We start from the raw sequence: 21,774 nt of genomic DNA, 5'->3' as shown, positions 1-21,774 counted from the left end.
TTTATATCTACATCCTGGGAAATACATTCTCACTGTCCAAGCAGTCGTTCCAGATGCGACAGAAGTTCACCTCCTCCAACCTCATCTGCTCTAGATGTCAGCTGATCAATATTGGTGAGACCATGCGTAGGCTTGGCGATCGTTTCGCCGAACACCTCCGTTCCGTCCGCTATACCAACCTGACCTCCTGGTGGCTCAGCACTTCAACTCCCCCTTCCATTCCGAATCCGACCTCTATCCTGGGCCTCCTCCATTGCCAGAGTGAGCACCACCGGAAATTAGAGGATCAGCACCTCATATTCTGCTTGGGCAGTTTGCACCCTAGCGGCATAAACATTCCGGTAGCCCTTGCTCTTCTCCTCTTCTCCTCCCCTTCTCAGCTCTCACTCAGCCCTCTGGCTCATCCTCTTCCTTTCTCCTTTCTTCTACCCACCCCACCCTACATGAGTCTGAAGAAGGGTTTTGGCCCGAAACGTTGCCTATTTCCTTCGCTCCATAGATGCTGCTGCACCCGCTGAGTTTCTCCAGCACTTTTGTCGACCTTCGATTTTCCAGCATCTGCAGTTCCTTCTTAAACACTCTGTCCAACCTCTGCCAGCAGATAATATCCTTTAATCCAGGCATTGTCCTGGTAAACCTCCTCTGCACCCTCTCCAAAGCCTGTGCATCCTTCATGTAACGGGGTGACCAGAACTGAACACAATGTTATTGGATTTCTGTTCATGCTTCAGATTTCCAGCTTTTTTTAATTTCAAGGAATAAATTGCATGGAGAATCAAATGGGATTGTTTACATTCAATAATTAGTTTAATCAGCAGGATAATATGTGACTTTCATAGGTATAATCATTATAGTTGGCCAGGGACCCTCCACATTTAGGCCACACATAGACTCGGTGGGCTGAAGGACCTGTTTCCATTCTGTATCACTAAACTAAACTACACTAAACTGCACGGTGGTGCAGCGGAAGAGTTGCTGTCGTACAGCGCCAGAGACCCGGGTTTGATCCTGACCACAGGTGCTGTCTGTACTGAGTTTGTTCGTTCTCTCCATGACCACGTGGATTTTCTCTGGGAGCTCCAGTTTCCTCTCAAACTCCAAAGACGTACAGGTTTGTAGGTTAATTGGCTTGGTATGATTGTAAATTGTCCCTAGTGTGTATCGAATGGTGTTAGTGTGCGGTTAAGAAAGAACTGCAGATGCTGGAAAAATCAAAGGTAGACAAAAATGCTGGAGAAACTCAGATGGTGAGGCAGCATCTATGGGGCGAAGGAATAGGCGACGTTTCGGGTCAGGTCACTGGATTTGCAGACTCGGTGGGCCGAAGGACCTGTTTCCGCGCAGTATCTCTAAACTAACTTAAACTAAACTAAACTAAACTAAACATCAGTCGCAGTTCACATCACCCAGTAGCAAGCACTGTGTTTTTCAACACTGGTGTCTGAGAGGTCAAAAACAGATGAAAAGGCATTGAACACCTCTGGGCATTTCATTGGACTGAAGGTGCCAGATAAATGCAAGTTGTTATTGTACTGAGCACATTGTTTTCACTTCTGCTGCCAGTGGATTTTTCCACAAAAACATACCTCAGGTGTTACTATTAATTAAACGGAGCAAACACATCAGGCAGGAGCAGTGCCGGTCACCGAGGCAGCACCAGTGTTTACCGGCACTGGCAGCCCACAAACCACCACCAAGGCTGATGTTTATAACATGGGTAACTCTGTTTCCATCTACACCATTTTATCGCTCATGTTCAGTTTAGTTTAGTTTACAGATTCAGCGTGGAAACAGGCCCTTTGTCCAACCGAGTCCACGCCGACCATCGATCACCCGTTCACACTAGTTCTATGTTATCCCACTGTCTCATCCACTGCTTACACACTAGGGGCAACTTACAGAGGGACAATTAACCTGCAAGATGTGGGATGTGGGAGGAAACCAGAGCACCTGAAGGTAATTCATTTGGTCGCAGGGAGAACGTGCAAACTCCACGCAACAAACAAAGATTGAATAGCAAAGATCTGCAAGAGATAAGTATTGAATTGTGAGGATCGAACCGTGTCGATGGCACTGTGAGGCAGGAGAAACAAGGAACTGCAGATGCTGGTTTACAAAAAAAAAAGTACAAAGTTCAGGAGTAACTCAGCAGGTCAGGCAGCATCTCGGAGAACATGGATACATGGATCACACGTTTCGGGTGATCTACTGTCTGAGTTACCTGCTGTGCCACTGTGGAGGATTTGGACCCGACGCCTTCACCCCTGAAGGAACATCTAGCTTCCATGATGAATGGGGGATTTATTGATGCCAGGTCTTTAAAGTGTCTTGGAAGCTTATTCTCCAATGAATATTGCAGTGAAGCTGGAAGGATGGTTTCCAGACAGCACAGCAAAGTGAAACCATAAACTGGATTGTAGTCGACAACTATGCTGCATCCATTGCACAGAGGAAATCCGATCCACTACTACCACAGTGTGTGTCTGCCTCTCGCCCACCCTGCATACTGCTGCTGGCAAACAAAACAAAATGATCCTGGAGTTGATTGGGTTAACGTATGAGAAATGTTTGACAGCACTGGGCCTGTACTTGCTGGAGTTTAGAAGGATGAGGGGTAAACTCATTGAAACGTGAATTGTGAAAGGACTGCATGTGGAGAGAATCTATCGACTGCAGGTGGAGAGGATCCTAGACTCTCCACTACTGGGAGGGTCTAGGATCAGAGGGCATACCCTCAGAATAAAAGGATGTACCTTTAGAAAGGAGATAAGGGGGGGATCTCTTTAGTCAGAGCGGGTGGAATTCATTGCCACAGACGGCTGTGGAGACCAAGTTCAAGGAGGAGATAGGCAGATTCTGGATTAATATGGCGTCAAAGGTTATGGATAGAAGGCAGGGGAAAGGGGTTGACAGGGAAAGATAGATCAGCCATGATTGAATGGTGGAGTGGACTCGACGGGCCACAGCCTAATTCTGCTTCTATGACATGAACATTAACTTATTGGTAGCTTACAACCCAACAGTATCAACATTGAATTCTCCACTTTTAGGTAACTAACCGACAACACCAACCTGCTCACAACTTTCTTTCTCCTCCCCTATCTTTTTGTCTCCTTTTCACCTCCAGCCTTTGTCCACCCATCTGCCAATCAACTTCCCCTTCACCTGTATCCACCTATCACTTGCCAGGCTTTGTCCGGCCCAACCTCTCTTCCAACATTCTTCCACCTACAACAACATTAGAAGAAGGGTCCAGACCCGAAACGCCACCTATCCATGTTCTCCATAGGTGCTGCCTGACCCTCTGAGTTACTCCAGCACTTTGTGTTTGTTTGTTCAAGATTTCAGCATCTTCAGTTCCTTGTGTCTGAAATTATTTTAGCTATGAATCTATTGCATAAAATATTTTGTATGAGTGCACATCGAACAGAACTAGTCTGATATTGCAAAGTTGAGAAGTTGACAATAGTTGGACAAAGATAGACACAACGTCCTGGAGTAACTCAACGGGTCAGACGGCATTTCTGGAGAAAAGGGATGGGTGATGTTTCAGATTGGGACCCTTCTTCAGAGTGAAAGTAGACAGGAGGGAACTGGATGTAAGAAAAGACAGTTTACAACCCAGCGGTATAATGTTGATTTCTCTAATTTCAAGTAACTCATGCATTCCCTCCTCCACATTAGTCATCCTACTAGTTCCACTGTTCGCATCCTTGTATCCCTTTGGTATCACCTCTTCCTCAGCCAACAGCGGCTCATTGTGGGCTCCACCTGGTCATCTGTTGCCAGCCCTACTTTGTTCTGGCCTTTTCTTACCTCCAGTTCCCTCCTCTCTACTTTCAGTCTGATGAAGGGTCCCGACCCAAAACGTCACCCATCCTTTTTCTACATAGACGCTGCCCGACCTACAGAGATACTCTTGCATTTTGTGTCTATCTTCGGAATATCCTTTACTCTGAACCCAATCCTTCAGAACAAGTGAATGCCAACAAATCACTTTGAGGATTACATTTCTGCTTGGTTTCCAGCTTGTCTGTCATACATTTGGTATCTTTCCTGACTTCCTGTGATTCTTTTGCTGCAACTATGGGGAAAGCGTTGAAAAATTTGCAAACAATTTATTTTGCACAGAAAAAAATAAATGAATTAAAGTAGGCTGAACAAGAATAGTGGTTAATGATCAGTGGAGACTCGATGGGCTGAAGGGCCTGTTTCCATGTTGTATCGCTATGATTTTCTCAATGTCTTCCCAAAAGACAGCCATTCCTCTCCAGTCCACTCCTTGAATGTATGTATCTTGTAGATATATTGTGGGATGACGTGGGGTGATCCAGGAGGATGAGGGGTGATCTTATAGAGGTGTACCAAATCACGAGAGGACTAAATCGGGTAGATGCACAGAGTCTTTTGCCCAGAGTCGGTGAATCGAGGACCAGAGGACATAAGCTCAAGGTGAAGGGGAAAAGATTTAATAGGAATCTGAGGGGTTAAACTTTTTCACACAAAGGATGGTGGGTGTATGGAACAAGCTGCCAGAGGAGGTAGTTGAGGCTGAGTGTGATACCGGACACCACCATTTAGTTGGGAGTTGCTGCCTTCAATATAGGATGTTGACAGGTCTATCCATGAATTTGCTTGTGCAGGCAGCAACACAAAGGAACCTAAAGATGTACATTTAATCTCACTGACAGGAATTTCCACATTAATTCCTTCTAAAGGTACTCCAACAAACCACTACAATATTTATCTCTTGCAGATCTTGGCTATTCAACCTTTGTTTGTTGCATTCCAACCTCCACACAGAGCTTTACATTGACGTCAGCAGGGATTTTCACCAGCCAAGTTTAACTCATCGGCTGAAAGTGAAAAGCCTGTAGATACTGTAATAAAAACAGAAAATGGGGAGAGAGAAAGAGAGCTGATGTCAATGTTTCAGGTCGGTGGAATGAAGGTTTTGACATGAAACGTTAACATCTTGTTCAAGAGATGCTGCTTGATTTGTCAAGTTCTTTCGCATTTTCTATGTTATATTTTAACCTGTTAATTGCCAAGTATTTTTTTCATTATTGCCCATGACCCGTGTAGACTCGGGGGTGGCACTGAACAGGTTCATGAATGAATGAAAGAATACTTTGTCACATGTGACCAGTCACAGTGAAATTCTTTGCTTGCATGTCCATGGTATCCAATAGTCACCACATAAAGTTACTTAATACCCCACCCCGGGTTCTCCTTTGTTCCTCAATGCGGGCAAGTGTGTTGAACTTTGGGAGGTCAAATGTAAGGGGAAAGTATACTGTTAATTGTAGGGCCCTTTAATTGCACTGATGTACAGAGGACTTGGGGTCCAAGTCCAAAGCTCCCTGAAGGTAACACCAAAAGTGGATAGAGTGGTAATGAAGGCAAACAGCCTGCTAGTAACTTTGATTAGGCTGCATTTGAAGTAGAGTACGCAGTTCTGGTCACCTCATTGCAGGAAGAATGTGGAGGCTTTGTAAAAGGTTTTGAGGGTGTTAAGGGCCTGTACCATTTGGGCGCCATTTGCGCGTCACGCAGGTGGCACGCGAAGATCTTGTGAATCCCAAAATCCTGGGGCGCCGCGTGCGACCGTGCGTCACTGCCTACGCCACCATGTCTCACCCCGTGCCATGCGCACGTAATGTACGCCATGCGCGCGTCACATGCACATCACGCGTGGCGCGTAAATGATGTCGCGTAAATGATGCGCAAATAACGCCCAAGTGGGACAGGCCCTTTAGTTACAAAGAAAACTAGGCAAACTTGGATTGTCCTGATAGAAATGTATCAAATTATGAGAGGCATAGATAGAGTAGACAGTGAGAATCGTTCCCCCCAGGTGGAATGGTCAAATACTAGAGGGCATAGCTTTATGGCCAGATGGGGGAAATTTAAAGCATAAATAAGGAGCAGGTTTTTTTTACACAGAGCGAGTTGGGTGCCTGGAACGTGCTGGAAATAACACAGTGGGATTTGAGTGGCTCTTAGATATCATCATCATCATCATCATTATCATCATTGAAAACATCAACGGGCATGGTGCCGCAGAGTGCTATGTATCGCAGTGATCGCAACTTCTACTGAAGTGTGGACGGCCGTTGGCTCTCTAGGAGCTCATCCCCCCTATGACAGGTCTTATCTTTGGTCCTGCTGGGGGTCCACAGCCCCCTCCTCACCTGGCAAACCAGGTGGGGGAGAAGGTTTAGTCGCCGACTATCCGACCATGGAGCAGGTAGCACGGGATTACATGGTACCCATGGCGGGGGAACTCCCCCTGACCCGACCTGAGCTTAGATAGGTGCATGGATATGCAGGGAATGGAGGGATAAGGTTCACGTAAAGACAGAAAGAATTAGTTCAATTTGGCATCATGTTCCGTAGACATTGTAGGTTGAAGAGCACATTGTGCTGTACGGGTCTGTGTTCTTTTGTGCGTTTCTGTGGCTGGTATCGCACCATGTAGTCAATATTGAAGTAGGTTTGTTATCACCAGTTTCACAGCAGAAGTCACAATTACTAATCGCAAGTAATTCCATTTAATTTGTAAAATGCTACCCTTTAAATGACGATGTGTTTGCTGCCCCAGTTCTGGTAGACATTTGCTTACATTTCGTTAGATTAAACAACATGACTGTTCCTTAGCCTAACCCTTTAATTGCTTTTAATCAGCCTGATTACTGGAATAAACTCACTACTTTGTTAATTCCTGAGTTGTGCCAAGATAACAGGACTTGGTAAATGTGCCAAGATAACAGGACTTGGTAAATGTGCCAAGGAACGCAGTGGAAGCAGGTGAAATCTTTTTCCACAATTTCTCACATTGCAAATCACGAAAGCAGGCACCCTTGTATCGACTATATACACATCAAATGTTGCCTTACATTTCTCATGCCCAAATGTTCTACATTGTGATCAACACAATAGTTGTATCACATCCTGAGGAGCTCATGCTGTTTGACTGATTCCAGGTAAGTTTCTTAAGTGATCCTTTTACAAGGAAAAATCTACGGCCAGGTACATTTCCATGTAACAGAGTAACAGCTCTCCTGAGACAGTCAAACGCCAAAAACTCACAATTGTTGCAGATCGAAAGTAAACGCATCGGAACATTTATGAGGTTCGTTTAGTAAAAGGCATAATGATGGAAAGAAAAGACATGCAATATTGAAAAGTGCAGAGGATTGGAAGATGTATGTACAGCGGCATAGGTTTAAACGCTATCATCCATGTATATTTATAAAGAGGACAAAAGAGTGTGAAGAACAACTGGCAACTAATTTAAAATGGACATTGATTGATTCCACAGATAAATAAAAAGTAAAAAATAGCCTGGACCTTTAGAAGATGAGACTTGGAAAGTAATAATGGAAACTAGAGAAATAGTGGAGATTCTAAGTGGTTGATTTGGATTAGAGGTCAGAGTAGAAGATACAAAAATCATTCCAATAACGGTAGATAATTAAGGGGACAATCAATGGAGCAACCTAGTCGACCTAACGGGGCTGAAGCCAACATGTCCCCTGGACCTGATGACCAACATGCTCGTGTCTTAACGCAAGTAGTTGCAGGCCCATTGGATACATTGACTGTAATCTGCCACAATTCATTTCAAGAGTTACAATAGGATTGGAAAATTGATATTGCAATGTCACTGTTGAAGAACTGAGCGAGACAGGAAAGAAAGAAATATAAAGTAGTTGGCCATCCTTTGGAAAATGCAGGCATCTTGTATTAAGGAAATAATTGTAGGGTGTTAAGAACATCATTCGATAGTCAAGTAGAGTCAAAATTAAAGGGAAATCACGTTGGATGCATTTGCTGGAGTTCCTCGACAATTCAACAGGTTGAGTAAAGGGGAGATACAGACCCAATAGACTGCAGATGCTGGAATCTTGAGCAAAAAAAAACTGGAGGAACTCAGCGGGTCAGGCAGCATCTGCAGTTTGAAGCCTGGTCCCGAACCAAAACGTCTTCTGTGCATTTCCATCATAGATGCTGCCTGACCCGCTAAGTTCCTCCAGCTGTTTGTTTTATGAATAAAGGGGAATTAGCTGATACGGTGTATTTGGATTTCCGTGAGGCATTGGAAATGTGCTACATATAAGGTGACTGTACAAGATAAGAGCGCATAGGGTTGTGGGTATATAATTGACGTGAATAGGAAAACGGCTAATCAACAGTCAGTCTAGTGAAATTATCATTGTTAGATTGGTGATCAATAACTAGTGGGCTAGGAACAGTCACAATTATTTACAATCTACATTAATTAGGGAAGGCATGGTGGTGCTGCGATAGAGTTGCTGCCTTACAGTGACAGAGCTCAGGGTTCAATCCTGACTATGGGTGCCGTCTGTACGGAGTTTGCACGTTCTCCCCATGACCTGCGTGGGTTTTCTCCGGGATCCCTGGTTTCCTCTCACACTCCAAAGACGTGCAGGTTTGTAGGCTAATTGGCTTGGTAACAATAGAAATTGCCCCTAGTGTGTGTAGGATAGTGTATGTTTGCGGGGATCGCTGATCGGTGCGGTGGGCTGAAGGGCCTGTTTCCGTGCTGTAATTCTAAAGTAAAGTCTAAAGTATAATGACTTGCAAGTAGCTGATGGAACAAAGTCAGATCAGTCTGGATATCATAAGATGGATACAGAGAGCCCAGAAATGGTGACAGATGGATTATGTAAGTTGTCAAGAGGTCGGCAGATGATAGTATAATGCTGCAAAATGTGAGCTTATTCACTTTGCAGGGAAAAATAAGAATGGGAATTATTATTTAAACAGGGTGAGGTTATAAAATGTTAGTATATTAAGGGGTAATGGGATCTAATTCAATTAATACAAAGGGTTGGCGTGCGGGTGCACATTGTAACGAGGGAGGCTAATGGAATGTTGGCTTTAGGTGTAAAAGTAGGGAAATTCAGATGCAAATATACAGGGTACGGATGAGACCACATTTGGAGTACTGCGAATCGTTTAGGTCTCTACATTTAAATCAGGATATATTTGCATTAGAGGCAGTGCAGAGAAACACTACCCTGGAATGAAGGTACAGGTCCAACGCCGATTTTCCGGCACCCTCCGTTCCAAAGCCTTTCTGGATTATCCTTTTTGCCAGACCAACACAGAGCCTTGTGGGGGGAGCAAGATACCAGACTGCAAACTGCGGCAGTCAGCTATGGGAACGGATCTGTCTGATCAGCCGACCAAGGTGGTTCCAGAAAGGGGAGATTTTGTCCAGATTAATGGGGGGGGGGGGGTTATCACCAGTTTTCGGAAAATCGGTGATGGGCTTGTACAAGGAGAGTGTGGGCAGGGTGGGCCTATAATCTCTGGAAGAACGAGAGATGATGTGAGTGAAATATATCCCTCTACAGATGCTGCCTGACCTGCTGCGGTCTTCCTGCACTTTATTCGTGGCTCAAGATTCCAGCGTTTGCATTTTCTTACGTCCTCAGGATTGAAAGACGGACTGAAGGAGAGAAGCTGAGAAGATGTTTCTCCCAGCGGGGATATTTGGTACTGGGAGCATAGGATCAGGTAAGGAGTTGAGAGTTTAAGGTAAAGATGAGGGAGAATTTCTCTCTCCTGAGGCATTGAAATTCCCCAGAATTGGGACGGAGGTGCAGCCATTGAATATACAAGATGGTGACTGGCAGGTATTTGATCTACAAAGTTTCATGGACTATGGAGAGAGAACACAAGGAGCGACACAAGGGCGCAGCGGTAGAGTTGCTCTCTTACAGCCCCAGAGATCCGGGTTCAATCCTGGCTACAGGTGCTGTCTGCACGGAGTTTGTACGTTCTCCCTGCAACCACGTTGTTTTTCACCAGGTGCTTTGATTTTCTCCCACACTCCAAAGACGTACAGGTTTGTAGATTAATTGGCTTCACTAAAATTGTAAACTCCCTAGTGTGTAGGATAGTGCTAGTGTATGGCAGTGATCGCTGGTCGGCTGGAGGGCCTGTTTCTGCGCTATATCTATAAAGTATAAAGTAAAGTTTAAGGAACAGGACGGTGAAGTTGAGGCTAAGATTGAATCCATCGTAAGCTTACTGAGTGGTGGAGCAGGTCTGGGGTCTCATTGCCCCTCTCCTGCTTCTCTCTTCTCATGAAAAGTTGAATGTTTCAGACATCTCATCGCTGAAATATTACGTACCACACGGCAACCCAATTTGGACTCACAACCAGCTGTGCCAAGCAAGCTTCAACAAATCAGTTCTCCATTGTGAACCCTCTGGTCCATCCATTTATGGTGAGTCTAGATGATCGATTGCAAGTAATTTGAAATGTTTATTCATTGCCCTAACTGGCTTCAACAGAAACTAAGCAGGGACACTGAGATAAGAACAGGGTGAGACTGAAGGCATTTGGCCCTTCAAGCCTTTTCCAGCAGGTTGTGGGCTTGTATGACAAGCAGAGTCTGTAGTGGTGACTTGGAGAAGTTAATGTCCAGCAGAGAGGCGATTGCCCATGCTCAGTCTATGCTAGATCACAAACAGACAGTCACCACTATGCTGGACCTGTGAAAGTGCTCATCTAATTAGTCGCTTAGTGCTGTTTGTCATTTTCATATGCATACAGCTTTTTTCCATGAATCACCTTTCAATCTGCTTTCCCTGCCTTTTATGGGCATCCGGGTTAGGACGAACCTATCCTCAGAGCGTTCACAGATTAATTCCAGAGTTTGTGTTCTGAAGCAGCGTCACTATTCCTCGTTAGTTTGGAGTGGTTGTAGTGAAAAGGGAACAAGTCTTCACAACCCAGTGAACAGGAAAGGCTGACACAACCAGGATGGGCCAAATGGTCTATTTCCATTCCCAACCGCTCCACATGTGTATAGTCTCCACATTTACCTGGAATTGATGGGATTTGCTCTGAAAGCTAGCATTCTTGACCGGCCAAATGGCCTCCTGTTCATGTTGCAAGACTTGACAGGCCAAATGGCCTCCTGTTCATGTTGCAAGGAAACACAAATACAATTCTGCAACACTGACAAGGGAAACATTTGCTATTTGTGTGAGTTTACTTGGCATAATGGTGACAACACGCCACAGCAGACAGGCATGCCTCCTTCGCTGTGCATTCTGCAGCCTCCAGTTTCTTATACAGTATATTTTGGTGCCAACAGTTTAATGCAACTTGGCTTCCTCAGATCTTGGAAGCTGATCAGAAGCACAGCAGGCAAGGCAGATATTTACAGTAAAGGGAGCGTTATTTTTTAAAACTCACTTTTTGTGTCAGTTCTTCCTCCTCCTGGATCTTCAGCTGGAGTTTCCTGACCATCACCTGCCTCTTCCACTCGGGTATGGGAGCCCCCTGCTCATCGTGAGTCGGTACCAGGGCCTCGGCATCGTTCACAGTCGCCTGCGCTGATCCATTCCCATTTACACAGTCGTCAGTCGGGCTGCCTCCCTTCTGCTTACTGTTCGAGCCATCAGTCTGCCGTGTGGGAAACAGAACAGTGAATTTGTTTAGGTTGGGGTTTAACATTGTCGTGTACCGAGGTACAGTGAAAAGCTTTGTTTTACATACTATAGGGTCAGATAATACCATACATAAATACAGTCAAGCCAAACTCAAGTATAATAGATACAATGCAGCAAAGGGGAAGATAGACTGCAGAATATAGTTAGAAACATAGAAACATAGAAAATAGGTGCAGGAGCCAGCACCGCCATTCATTGTGATCATGGCTGATCATCCCCTATCAATAACCCATGCCTGCCTTCTCCCCATATCCCTTGACTCCACTTGCCCCTAGAGCTCTATCTAACTCTCTCTTAAATCCATCCAGTGATTTGGCCTCCACTGCCCTCTGTGGCAGGGAATTCCATAAATTCACAACTCTCTGGGTGAAAAAGTTTTTCTCACCTCAGTCTTAAATGACCTACCCTTTATTCTAAGTTCTCAGCATTGTGGCGCACCAGTTCCAAGAGACAAAGTCCAATGTCCACAATGGGGTGCAGGTAAATTAGATAGTACCCTAGCTTATGGAAGAAGCCTGATTACAGAGGGGAAGAAGCTGTTCCTGAGTCTGGTGGTGCGTGCTTTTAAGTTCCTGTATCTTCTGCCTGACGGGAGCAGGGAGAAGAAGGAATGACCGGGGTGGCACAAGTGTTTGATTATGTTGCCTGTTTTGCCAAGGCAGTGTGAAGTGTAGATGATGGGAAGTCTTGTCTGTGTGATGGACTGGGCTACATCTACAATGCTCTGCATTTTCTATAGGAAGGAACTGCAGATGCTGTTGTAACTCAGTGGGTCAGACAACATCTCTGGAGAAAAGGAATAGGAGACGTTTCTGGTCGAGACCCTTCTTCAGTCGGAAGTCGGGTTTCGACCTGAAACGTCACCCATTCCTTTTCTCCAGAGATGTTGTCTGACCCACTGAGTTACTCCAGCTTCGTGTATCTACCTCTGCAATTTCTAGCGGTCCTGGGTGTTGACCTTTCATTAGATATCAGGTCAGCGACGGCCATTTTATGACTGAGGGATACTCACAGCATTGCCGGAGTTTGTAAAGACCGTGGTCGTCCCCTTGTTCTGAGCAGTCGGCTTCAGATTCTTCCCAGCTTTGAGTTCAGCCATTAAGTCTGAATTATCTCCAGTCGGGGACATCATATTGAAGGACTTTGCACCTGTGGGGGTCAGATAAGAAGTGTTGGATGAACAGGAGGGATCTTGTGAGCTGATCGTATTTCAAAATATTACCTTATTTAATAGACATGTATATACACAGAACCTTCATCTATTTACATTTTAAACCTAGTCAATCTATTTAGAAACATAGAAACATAGAAAATAGGTGCAGGAGGAAGCCATTCAGCCCTTCGAGCCAGCACCTTCATGGCTGATCGTCCCCAATCAATAACCCGTGCCTGCCTTCTCCCCAGAATTTACATTACGCTAAGCGAGGGGACAGTGGTGCTGATAGTAGAGCTGCTGCCTCAAAGTGCCAGAGGCTGGGGTTCAATTTCAACCACGTGTGCTGTCTGTGTGGAGTTTGCAGGTTCTCCCTGTGACCGCGTGGGTTTCCTCCGGGTGCTCCGGTTTCCTCCTACATCTCAAAGATGTGCGGGTTTGTGGGTTAATTGGTCTCTGTATATTGCCCCTGACTGTGCGTGCTGTCTGTACGGAGTTTGTACGTTCTACGACTGCGTGAGATTTCACCAGGGAGTTTTGGTTTCCTCCCACACGCCAAAGACATACATGTTAGAAGGATAATTGTCTTTGGTAAAATTGTAAATTGTCCCTAATGTGAGTAGGATAATGTCTCTATATGGGGTTATCTCTGGTTGGCATGGACTCGATGGGCCGAAGGGCCTTTTTCGTGTTGTATCTCTAAAGTTCAACGTTTAAATTCTTAAAATCATGTGATTTCTCCAGCTCACATTGGCGAGTGAGAACATCACTGCAAAGGTCCCTTTGTTCAGTGGTTCTCGACCCACTGTCTCCTCAGTCCCAACTGTGGACGGGCAACAGACTATTTTTTTGTGCGAAAGGTAGACCGACTCATACATTTTCATAAAATGGTGAGATTTCATATTGAATTGTCAGGAATGCAAACAGTGAGGTTTTAAACAAACCACGGTTCGCCTGAGGGAATGCAAATCACTAAACTGCAACGATAGAACAGCTGAGCCCCTCACTGTGCGCACCTCCAATTTACTCCTGGGACGTGGGTGTTGTGAGGAAGAACACTAGGTGTTGCATGCTCCAAGGGTCAGGACTACACACTGTGGGACTCACTGAAGTTGAGTGCAGTCACCTCTGGATAGAAAGAATTGGTGACGTTTCGCGTTGAGACCTTTCTTCAGAAGAAGAAGAGTCTGAAGAAGGGTTTCGACCCAAAACGTCACCCATTCACGTTCACAAGTTATAGGAGTAGAATTAGGCCATTCGGCCCATCAAGTCTACTCCGCCATTCAATCATGGCTAATCTCTGCCTCCTAATCCCATTTTCCTGCCTTCTTCCCATAAACTTTAACATCCGTTCTAATCAAGAATTTGTAATTTGTAATCAAGAATATTCCTTCTCTCCAGAGATGCTGCCTGTCTCATTGAGTTACTCCAGCATCTTGTGTCTATCTTTGGTGTAAACCAGCATCTTTAGCTCTTTCCCAGACATGCAGTCATCTCTGCCGAGAAAGACCATGGTTTAGGGCCCTGCCACCACTGGGCACAGGGCACTGGGCTGGCGTGTGTTATGACCTCTCAACCCTACTGTTGTTGGGATGTTTAGGATCGACAATCTGAAGACATGGTTTGGTGGAGAGAAAGTTGGAGAGATTGTGGGTGGGAGTTGCGAAGGTCTAGGCAGCGGCAGCCATGGCTGGTAAGACAACTTGTGCCAATATCTCGAGATGTAGCCGGGGCGATGACCACAGACCACGACAGGCCAGGAGCGAGACCGGTAGGAGAGGTGGGGGAACTGGGATCTGGCCTACCGTGCACTTGAGGTCGGCTGCAGGAGCTGCCCCCGGGGCACAAAGGAGGACGGGCGAGGAGAGAGGCGTCGGTTCACAGGTCAACCCGCACGTGAAGGGAAGCGAAGGGAAGGCGACGGCTGGAGGCTGGGGCTTGCCTGTAATGGACACCACTCATAATACCTGGGATGTGAACTGGAATTTGAAAATGACGCCAAAACATGTTACCTCTTGCACACAGGCTCAGCAGTCTATTTCTGTGCAACTTGCTAATCAGGGATGTGCTTAGGTATGGCTATTCTCTACTGGGCTGTTAGTGAGAAAAGAATCTCACCATGCGTTTACACGTTGCACATGCGACAATAAAAGCTCCGTCTAGTTTAGTTTAGAGATACAGCGTGGAACAGGCCCTTCGGCCCACCGGGTCCACACCGACCAGCGATCCCCACACATTAATACTACACACACATTTACATTTCTACCAAGCCAATTAATCTACAAGCCTGTACGTCTTTGGAGTGTGGGAGGAAACTGAAGATGTCGGTGAAAACCATCATGGTCACGGGGAGAACGTACAAACTCCGTACAGACAGCATCCGTAGGCGGGATCGAACCCGGGTCTCTGGTGCTGCGAGCGCTGCAAGGCAGCAACTCTACTGCTGCGCCACCGTGAACCCTTGAGCTTGAAATTAGAGAAGTCAACGGTACTGAAGACCTGTGCACCATCACTCCGCGTGGCCTGAGCTAGGTTGTTCCAGTACAGCTCCAACACTGGCATCTTCCCGGCGATGTGGGGAATTGTCCAAGTACGCAGGGAGCAGGGCTGATCCAACACAGCCAATTACCACCTCATTAGTCTAGTTTCCACAATCAGCCACATGATGGCTGGGATAATTGATAGTGCTATAAGGCTGCACTTGCTTAAATCAATCTGCTCACAGTCACGCTGATGGGTTCTGCCACATTTACTCACCGCCTGAATTCATTCGAGCTTTGGTCCAAACATGAACAAAGCAGCTGAACTCCAGAGGTCAGGTGAGTGTAACTTTTCCTGCCAAAAAAGAACAGCACAGTAGTGCAGCAGTAGAGTTGCTGCCTCACAGCGCTAGAGACCCGGTTCAATCCAGACTAGGGGAGCTGTCTGTACGGAGTTTGTATGTTCTCCCCATGACCTGCATGGGCTTTCTCCGAGATCCTCGGTTTCCTCCCACACTCCAAAGACGTACAGGTTTGTAGGTTAATTGGCTTCGATAAAATTGTAAAATGTCCCTAGTGTGTAGGCTAGTGCTAGTGATCATTGGTCGGCATGGACTCTTTGGGTCGAAGGGCCTGTTTCCGCATTCAGGGGGAATCTATCTGCTGGTTGGAATCATACGTGGCACAAAGCAAGATGATTGTGGTGCTTGGTGGTCAGTCATCTCAGCTACTGGATATTTCTGCAGCAGTTCCTCACAATAGTGTCCTCAACCCAATCATATTCAGATGCTTCACCATTGACCTTCTTACAATCGTAAGATCAGATAAGGATGTTCTTAGATGATTGCCCAATATTCAGCACCATTCGTGATTCCTCAGACAATGTCGAGCCCACACCAAAATGCAGCAGGACCTAGACTATCTATAGGATACACTGCTGTTGTAAACCAGCGTCTGCAGTTTCTTCCTACTACACTTTTCATGTTTGTCTGATGTTCCTATGGCACCCAACCATGTCACATTTCACACACCGCATGGATCATCCCTTACTGCCATTAATAAGAGTATCAGCTCGCAACTTTGGACTTGTTTTGCTCTCTAACAGCATTGTCTGTGTACCCATATCTCAAGGAGCTGTGGTTCAAGATGGAGGTTCAACACCACCATCTCAGGAGCAACTAGAGATGAGCAGTGAAATGCTGACTCAACCTGTGAAGGCAATATCCTTTCAATGAATTAAAAAACAAGTCAAAAGTTGCTCGTTAATAATCCTATTTATGGCAGTATGGGCGGAACCATGTGGCGTGTGAAGCATGCGATGGTTGTGTGCGTTAGGTACATCAGAGAAGCATGGACGTGACTAGTCCAATTTCATGACGGGTGGTTTTACTCAGTACTGACTGCTAATGCAACCTTATCCGGGTTAAATCACTTTTATCCACAATTTGCACAAAACACACATGCTTAGTTTAGGTTAGTTTAGAGATACAGGGTGGAAACAGGCCCTGAGACCACCGGGTCCACGCCGACCAGCGATCACCCATACACTAGTTCAATCCCACACCATAGGGGCGGTTTACAGAAGCCAATCAACCTACAAACCCGCAATCTGGAGTGTGGAAGGAAACCCACACGGTCACAAAGAGAACGTACAAACTCTGTTGACAGCATCCATGGTCAGGATCGAACCTCGGTCTCTGACGATGTGAGGCAGCAACTCTACAGCTGTGCCCTTCATGCCTACGCCGATCCTGTGAACAGTTACCTCCCAGAGACATCATGCCCTACCTGGACCTGTCTGATGACCAATGTCTTCACAACCACAGGTCTGCACTGAGATGTGGTGAGAGGTCCTCAGTGAGGCTCTCTTGCCTAGACTCCCCTCACAATCCAGATCAAGATCCCTTTGACTCTCAACAGCATCCCTAGCATCTTTCCCCAGGAGAGCTCCTCAAGGTCGCCCATAATGGATACATCTCACTGCTGTATCGAAGAGGACACACAGAATTTACTTGCACAGAAATTAGTTTGATTCCACGACGACAGAAGCAAGTACCAGAGAAATCCCAGTGCCTGGGTTGTCCTCATTGAAATCAAACTCACCTCTGCACAAGTGCAGTCTGGCAGACCTCCTGAATGCAGGAGTGAGCAGCAGGCAGCAACTGACCACCCAGGGACTCCCCTAAGTAATCCTGTTCCGTTCTTCAACAGTTTCCACAGATGCTTCCAGACTTTACAGGCTTTATCTTGCATTAAACATTATTCACATTAACCCCTTTATCATGTATCTGCACACTGTAAATGGCCCGAGTGTATTGTCTTTCCGCTGACTGGCTAGCACACAACAAAAGCTTTTTACTGTACCTCAGTACACGTGACAATAAACAAAACTCAAACAGATCAAGGAGCCCAATCCAGTGATGGTCACATTCCACATGTTGACGCTCAACCCGTGAAGGTACATGGTGGACATATTCTCTCACACCTCCTTTGCACATGTTTCAATGGACCAGTCCTTGATCCACCTTCTGGCATAGCTTGGTACAATTGTTCCCAATGGCCCATGCTCATCTTGACATTTCTAATGACGGTATGAGTGGGGATTCTCACACAATGGAAGGACAAGGTCAGCGCCATCTCCTGCCAGCATCTACCTCCACTACCCAAGTGCGTTTCCAGGGTTCCTTGGCACAGAAGATATCTGTCCTGGCAGTTCACCGATGAGAAGCCATGACTCTCTCACTAGGTTTAGAGTCACAGACTCATATAGTGATATTGTTGTCGCCGATCAACTGGACTCTGACAACTTGCATTCATGTTCCAGACACACTTTATTTACTCGTGCACAACGAGAGCAGCACAATCCCAGTTACTGAACTACTCTGAAATTCCAATCAGAACGGTCAACTTTTTAGACAGATTTTGACCCTTGAAATTATGTGCACTTTCTAATTACTTATTCATTCATCATCTTTGAAAACATTAGCGACGCAGTGGTGCTGGTTTCCAACGGGAACGGTGATGGACGCACCACACATCTCTGTCCTCCAGTTCCTGCGGACTTCAGCCGCTGGAAGTACAGGATTTTGGTGTGAGTGCTTTATCATCATGCCTATGTACGCAGTGATCGCAACTTCTACTGAAGTCCGGATGGCCCTTAGCTCGCTAGAAGCTCGTCTGCCCTTTGACAGGTCTTGTTTATGGTCCTGCTGGGGGTCCACAGCCCCCTCCTCACCAGATGGGGGAGACGGTTTAGTTGCTGACTATCCGACCATGGAGCAGGTAGCACGGGATTACATGGTACACGTGGCGGGGGGAACTCCCACCCACCCCCCCCACCCCCCCCCCCACCCCCCTCCCCGACCTGACCTGAATTTTTTATCATCAATAACAATACGCTCTCAAAAGATTAATATACAAATGCAATAACACTAATACAAGTAAACCTACATGCTATTTAATCCTTTATTTAATTGTCAATATCAAGAACCTTGCAGTGTGCATCAAGGAACACCCATCCCAAAACATTGGGCTACGTCAATGAATGCTTAAAGGTCGTTGTGCTGTACAGCTATCCTAACCTTTGTCATATTGCAGCTTCCACAATATAGCATGTAAAGAGACCTTTCAGCCCATCGTCCATCCCACCAAGATGTCCATCCAACTTAGTCCCATTTGCCTGTGTTGAACCAAAACCCTCTGAATCTTTCCTAACCATGTACCTGTTTTCTAAACTGTACTTGCACCCTCCCATACCACTTCCTATGGAAGCTCAGTCCACATACCTGCTGCTCTTCATGCTGCTCCTCTTACTCCTTGCTCCTCTTACTTTCTCCTTAATCCTCCTGGGAAAAAAGCCTCACATACCCAGCTCACCCTTATAACGCAAATACCTCCAAACCCAGTAACATCCTTGTGAATCCTTTCTGCACGAAACTTAATGACATTCTCAAGAAACTCTGTGTGTTTACCCGATCTATTCCTCTCGTGATTTTGTACGCCTCCATATTATCACCCCTCATCTTCCTGTGCTCCAAGGAAAAGAGCCCCAGCCTGCTCCAGCTCTCCCTAAAGCTCAGGCCCACTTGGCAACATCTCCATAAATCTTCTCTGCAATCTTTCCAGCTTGACAACATATTTCCTTAAACATGGTGACAAAACTGAACATAATTCTCCCAAGGTGGACAAAAGTGCTGGAGAAACACAGCGGGTGCAGCAGCATCTATGAAGCGAAGGAAATAGGCAACGTGTTTCTGGCCAAAACCCTTCTTCAGACTGATGTAGGGTGGGAAAGGAAGTGGAGGAGCCAGAGGGCTGGGAGAGAGCTGGGAAGGGGAGGAGACAGGGAAGGCTACACCCCCCACCCTACATCAGTACTTTACCCTTGCATCGTACTTTATGTTGGAATCCTGGTCACTTAATACAGCTATGACAGACCTGCTGAGTTACTCCAGCACTTTGTGTCTTTTTGTGGGGGGGTGGGGGGGGGGGGGGGGGGGGGGACACCATTCTTGGAACTGGAGAGATTCTGGCTGTCTACACAACATGGTTGGTTGGGGACCCTCCTTCAGACTGATTACAGGGGGTAGTGGGGGAAGAAAGCTGGAAGAGTGGAGAGGCAGGACAAAGCCTGGCAGGTCATAGATCACATTTCACTGGCATGAACCAGCATCTGCAGATTCTTGTTTCTAGATTGTAACTAGCATAATGTAACTTGCCTTTATGGTACAAGAACACCCATCTATACTCACGCTCAATCACCTTGCCTTCAGACGGACTTTGTCAACTCTGAGTTGAAGCAGTTTCTGGGCAGGTTAATTCCTAAATATGTCGGCTTATACAGTTGATGTCAACAGAATTCTGCTTCTAGCACAAAGACATGTGCAACTCCTGGGGGATCCAGAGAAGTCATGTGTAGTCATTACAACCCAATCTATTTACCACCGTCAGCAATTGGAAGAGACATTGAATGGCTGTCAGCTTACAGTGCTGTGGATCTGCTGGATAAATGGAGTGTGCACTGCCTCAGTGTCAGGTCAGCTCCAACGCCTATGGTTCTTATGGAAAATTATCACTTCTCCTGCTTTCCATGGCTTTGGAAATGTGAACCAAGGCTCCTGTAATTCTCAGGGGTGCACTGTCGTAAACAATCCAGGATTTAAATGTCCCCTCCTTCCCAAGTCTCCTGCCGACACTCCATCTAATCAGCCCATGAATGTGCCATCCTAGATTCCATTCTGTCAGTGTTTCTTTGGTTCAATTCCTGATCTGTGCAAACCTTGAAGATACTATACTGAGTAACTTTATCGGCATTGTAGCTGGCCCAGTGACCCTGGACTTGTGGTGAGGGGAATGTGCTTGGGAGGAAAAAAGCAAATTTGGACCCGATAATTCCCAACCTTCTCCAACCCTGAGTTTTCCTTTGATTTCATTCCTAGATCTTTTGTAAACAAATTGTGATGAGACAGAGTACAGTGGCACTCCATCGAAGATAGACACAAAATGCTGGAGTAAGTCAGTGGGTCAGGCAGCATCTCTGGAGAAAAGGAATAGGTGACGTTTCAGGTCGAGACCCTCCTGACCAGGTGCCTCCTGGAATGGGAGAATCTCAAACTGTTTTATGACTAAGAGTCAGGGGAAAGGGAAACGAGAGATATAGAGAAATGTAGAACAAATGAATGAAAGATATGCAAAAAATTAACGATGTGTGCTAGGTGAAAATGAGTTACAGCCAATGAGACTCAACAAGACAACTTTGAACACAGTACAAGAATTGGGTGGGGGAGGGACGGAGAAAGAAGGGATGCCAGGGTTACTTGAAGTTAGAGAAATCAAAACTTATACCACTTTATTGTAAGCTGCCCAAGCTAAATATGAGATGCTGTTCCTCCAAGTTACGTTTAGCCTCACTCTGACAATGGAGGAAGCCCAGGACAGCAAGGTCTGTGTGGGAATGGGAGGGGGAGTTAAAGTGTTTGGCAACCGGGAGATCAGGTAGGTCCAGGCGGACTGAGCGAAGGTTTTCAGTGAAACGATCACCTGGTCTCTATCAACTCTATGATCCGTGGCATCAGAGATGACGCCGGGTTCGTCAGTGACTACACCGACACTCGCAGTATGGTGAACTCACATGGCTTATACTATTTATAGTGTTAAGAAAGTCCAGGACCACATGCTTAGTCCTGGTCTTCAAAGGAGGTGACACAGCAATTCCAGGCGCCCCTCCCTCGAGAGGAGTGGCTGATGTACAGGTTTCTTTCTGGCAGCTCAGCTTTGGCCTTGGAGAGGTGACACTGGCCATCTGTGGAATATTATAGCAGCCAGTCTTTGCCTCTGCGGGTGTGTGTGGGCACAGTCCATCGTTGTCTCGGGCAGGAAGAGGTTCGGGCATCTCCGGCATGTCCCGGCTACTCAGACTTGGCCTCAGGTTGAGGAGCTGGCTGTCAAGGGCTTCTTTCCCGGTAGTCTAGTCTTGACCACACGGTGGCGCTGGTGGTCTCGGTTCTATCCCAGTCTTACTCAAACCAGTGACAGGGCAACATAGCTAGCAGGGATGTGCCCCACTTTGTCTCCTTCTCCCTTCTTCTTTCTTTCTTCATTCTTATTTCTTCTACTCTCGTCCTCTCACTTCCTCCTCCTAGA

General features: G+C 46.2%; 1 protein-coding gene across 2 annotated transcripts in view; it reads right to left on the bottom strand.

Moving 5' to 3' along the window:
• The window catches only part of espn (espin), a 251,281-nt gene that overhangs the window by 30,064 nt on the left and 199,443 nt on the right, over positions 1–21,774 (bottom strand). For both annotated transcript variants that reach the window (XM_033047984.1, XM_033047985.1), the window contains exons 10-11: positions 12,512–12,648; positions 11,243–11,452 (exon numbers count right to left, since the gene is read on the bottom strand). In XM_033047984.1, the coding sequence (XP_032903875.1) occupies positions 11,243–11,452; positions 12,512–12,648 (347 nt within the window). The remainder of the gene's footprint in view (positions 1–11,242; positions 11,453–12,511; positions 12,649–21,774) is intronic.

The sequence above is a fragment of the Amblyraja radiata genome, chromosome 31, assembly GCF_010909765.2.
Source record: "Amblyraja radiata isolate CabotCenter1 chromosome 31, sAmbRad1.1.pri, whole genome shotgun sequence".
Classification (NCBI taxonomy): domain Eukaryota; kingdom Metazoa; phylum Chordata; class Chondrichthyes; order Rajiformes; family Rajidae; genus Amblyraja; species Amblyraja radiata.
The sequence above is the reverse complement of the archived record's forward strand: the minus strand, read 5'-3'. Positions and strand labels throughout refer to the sequence as shown.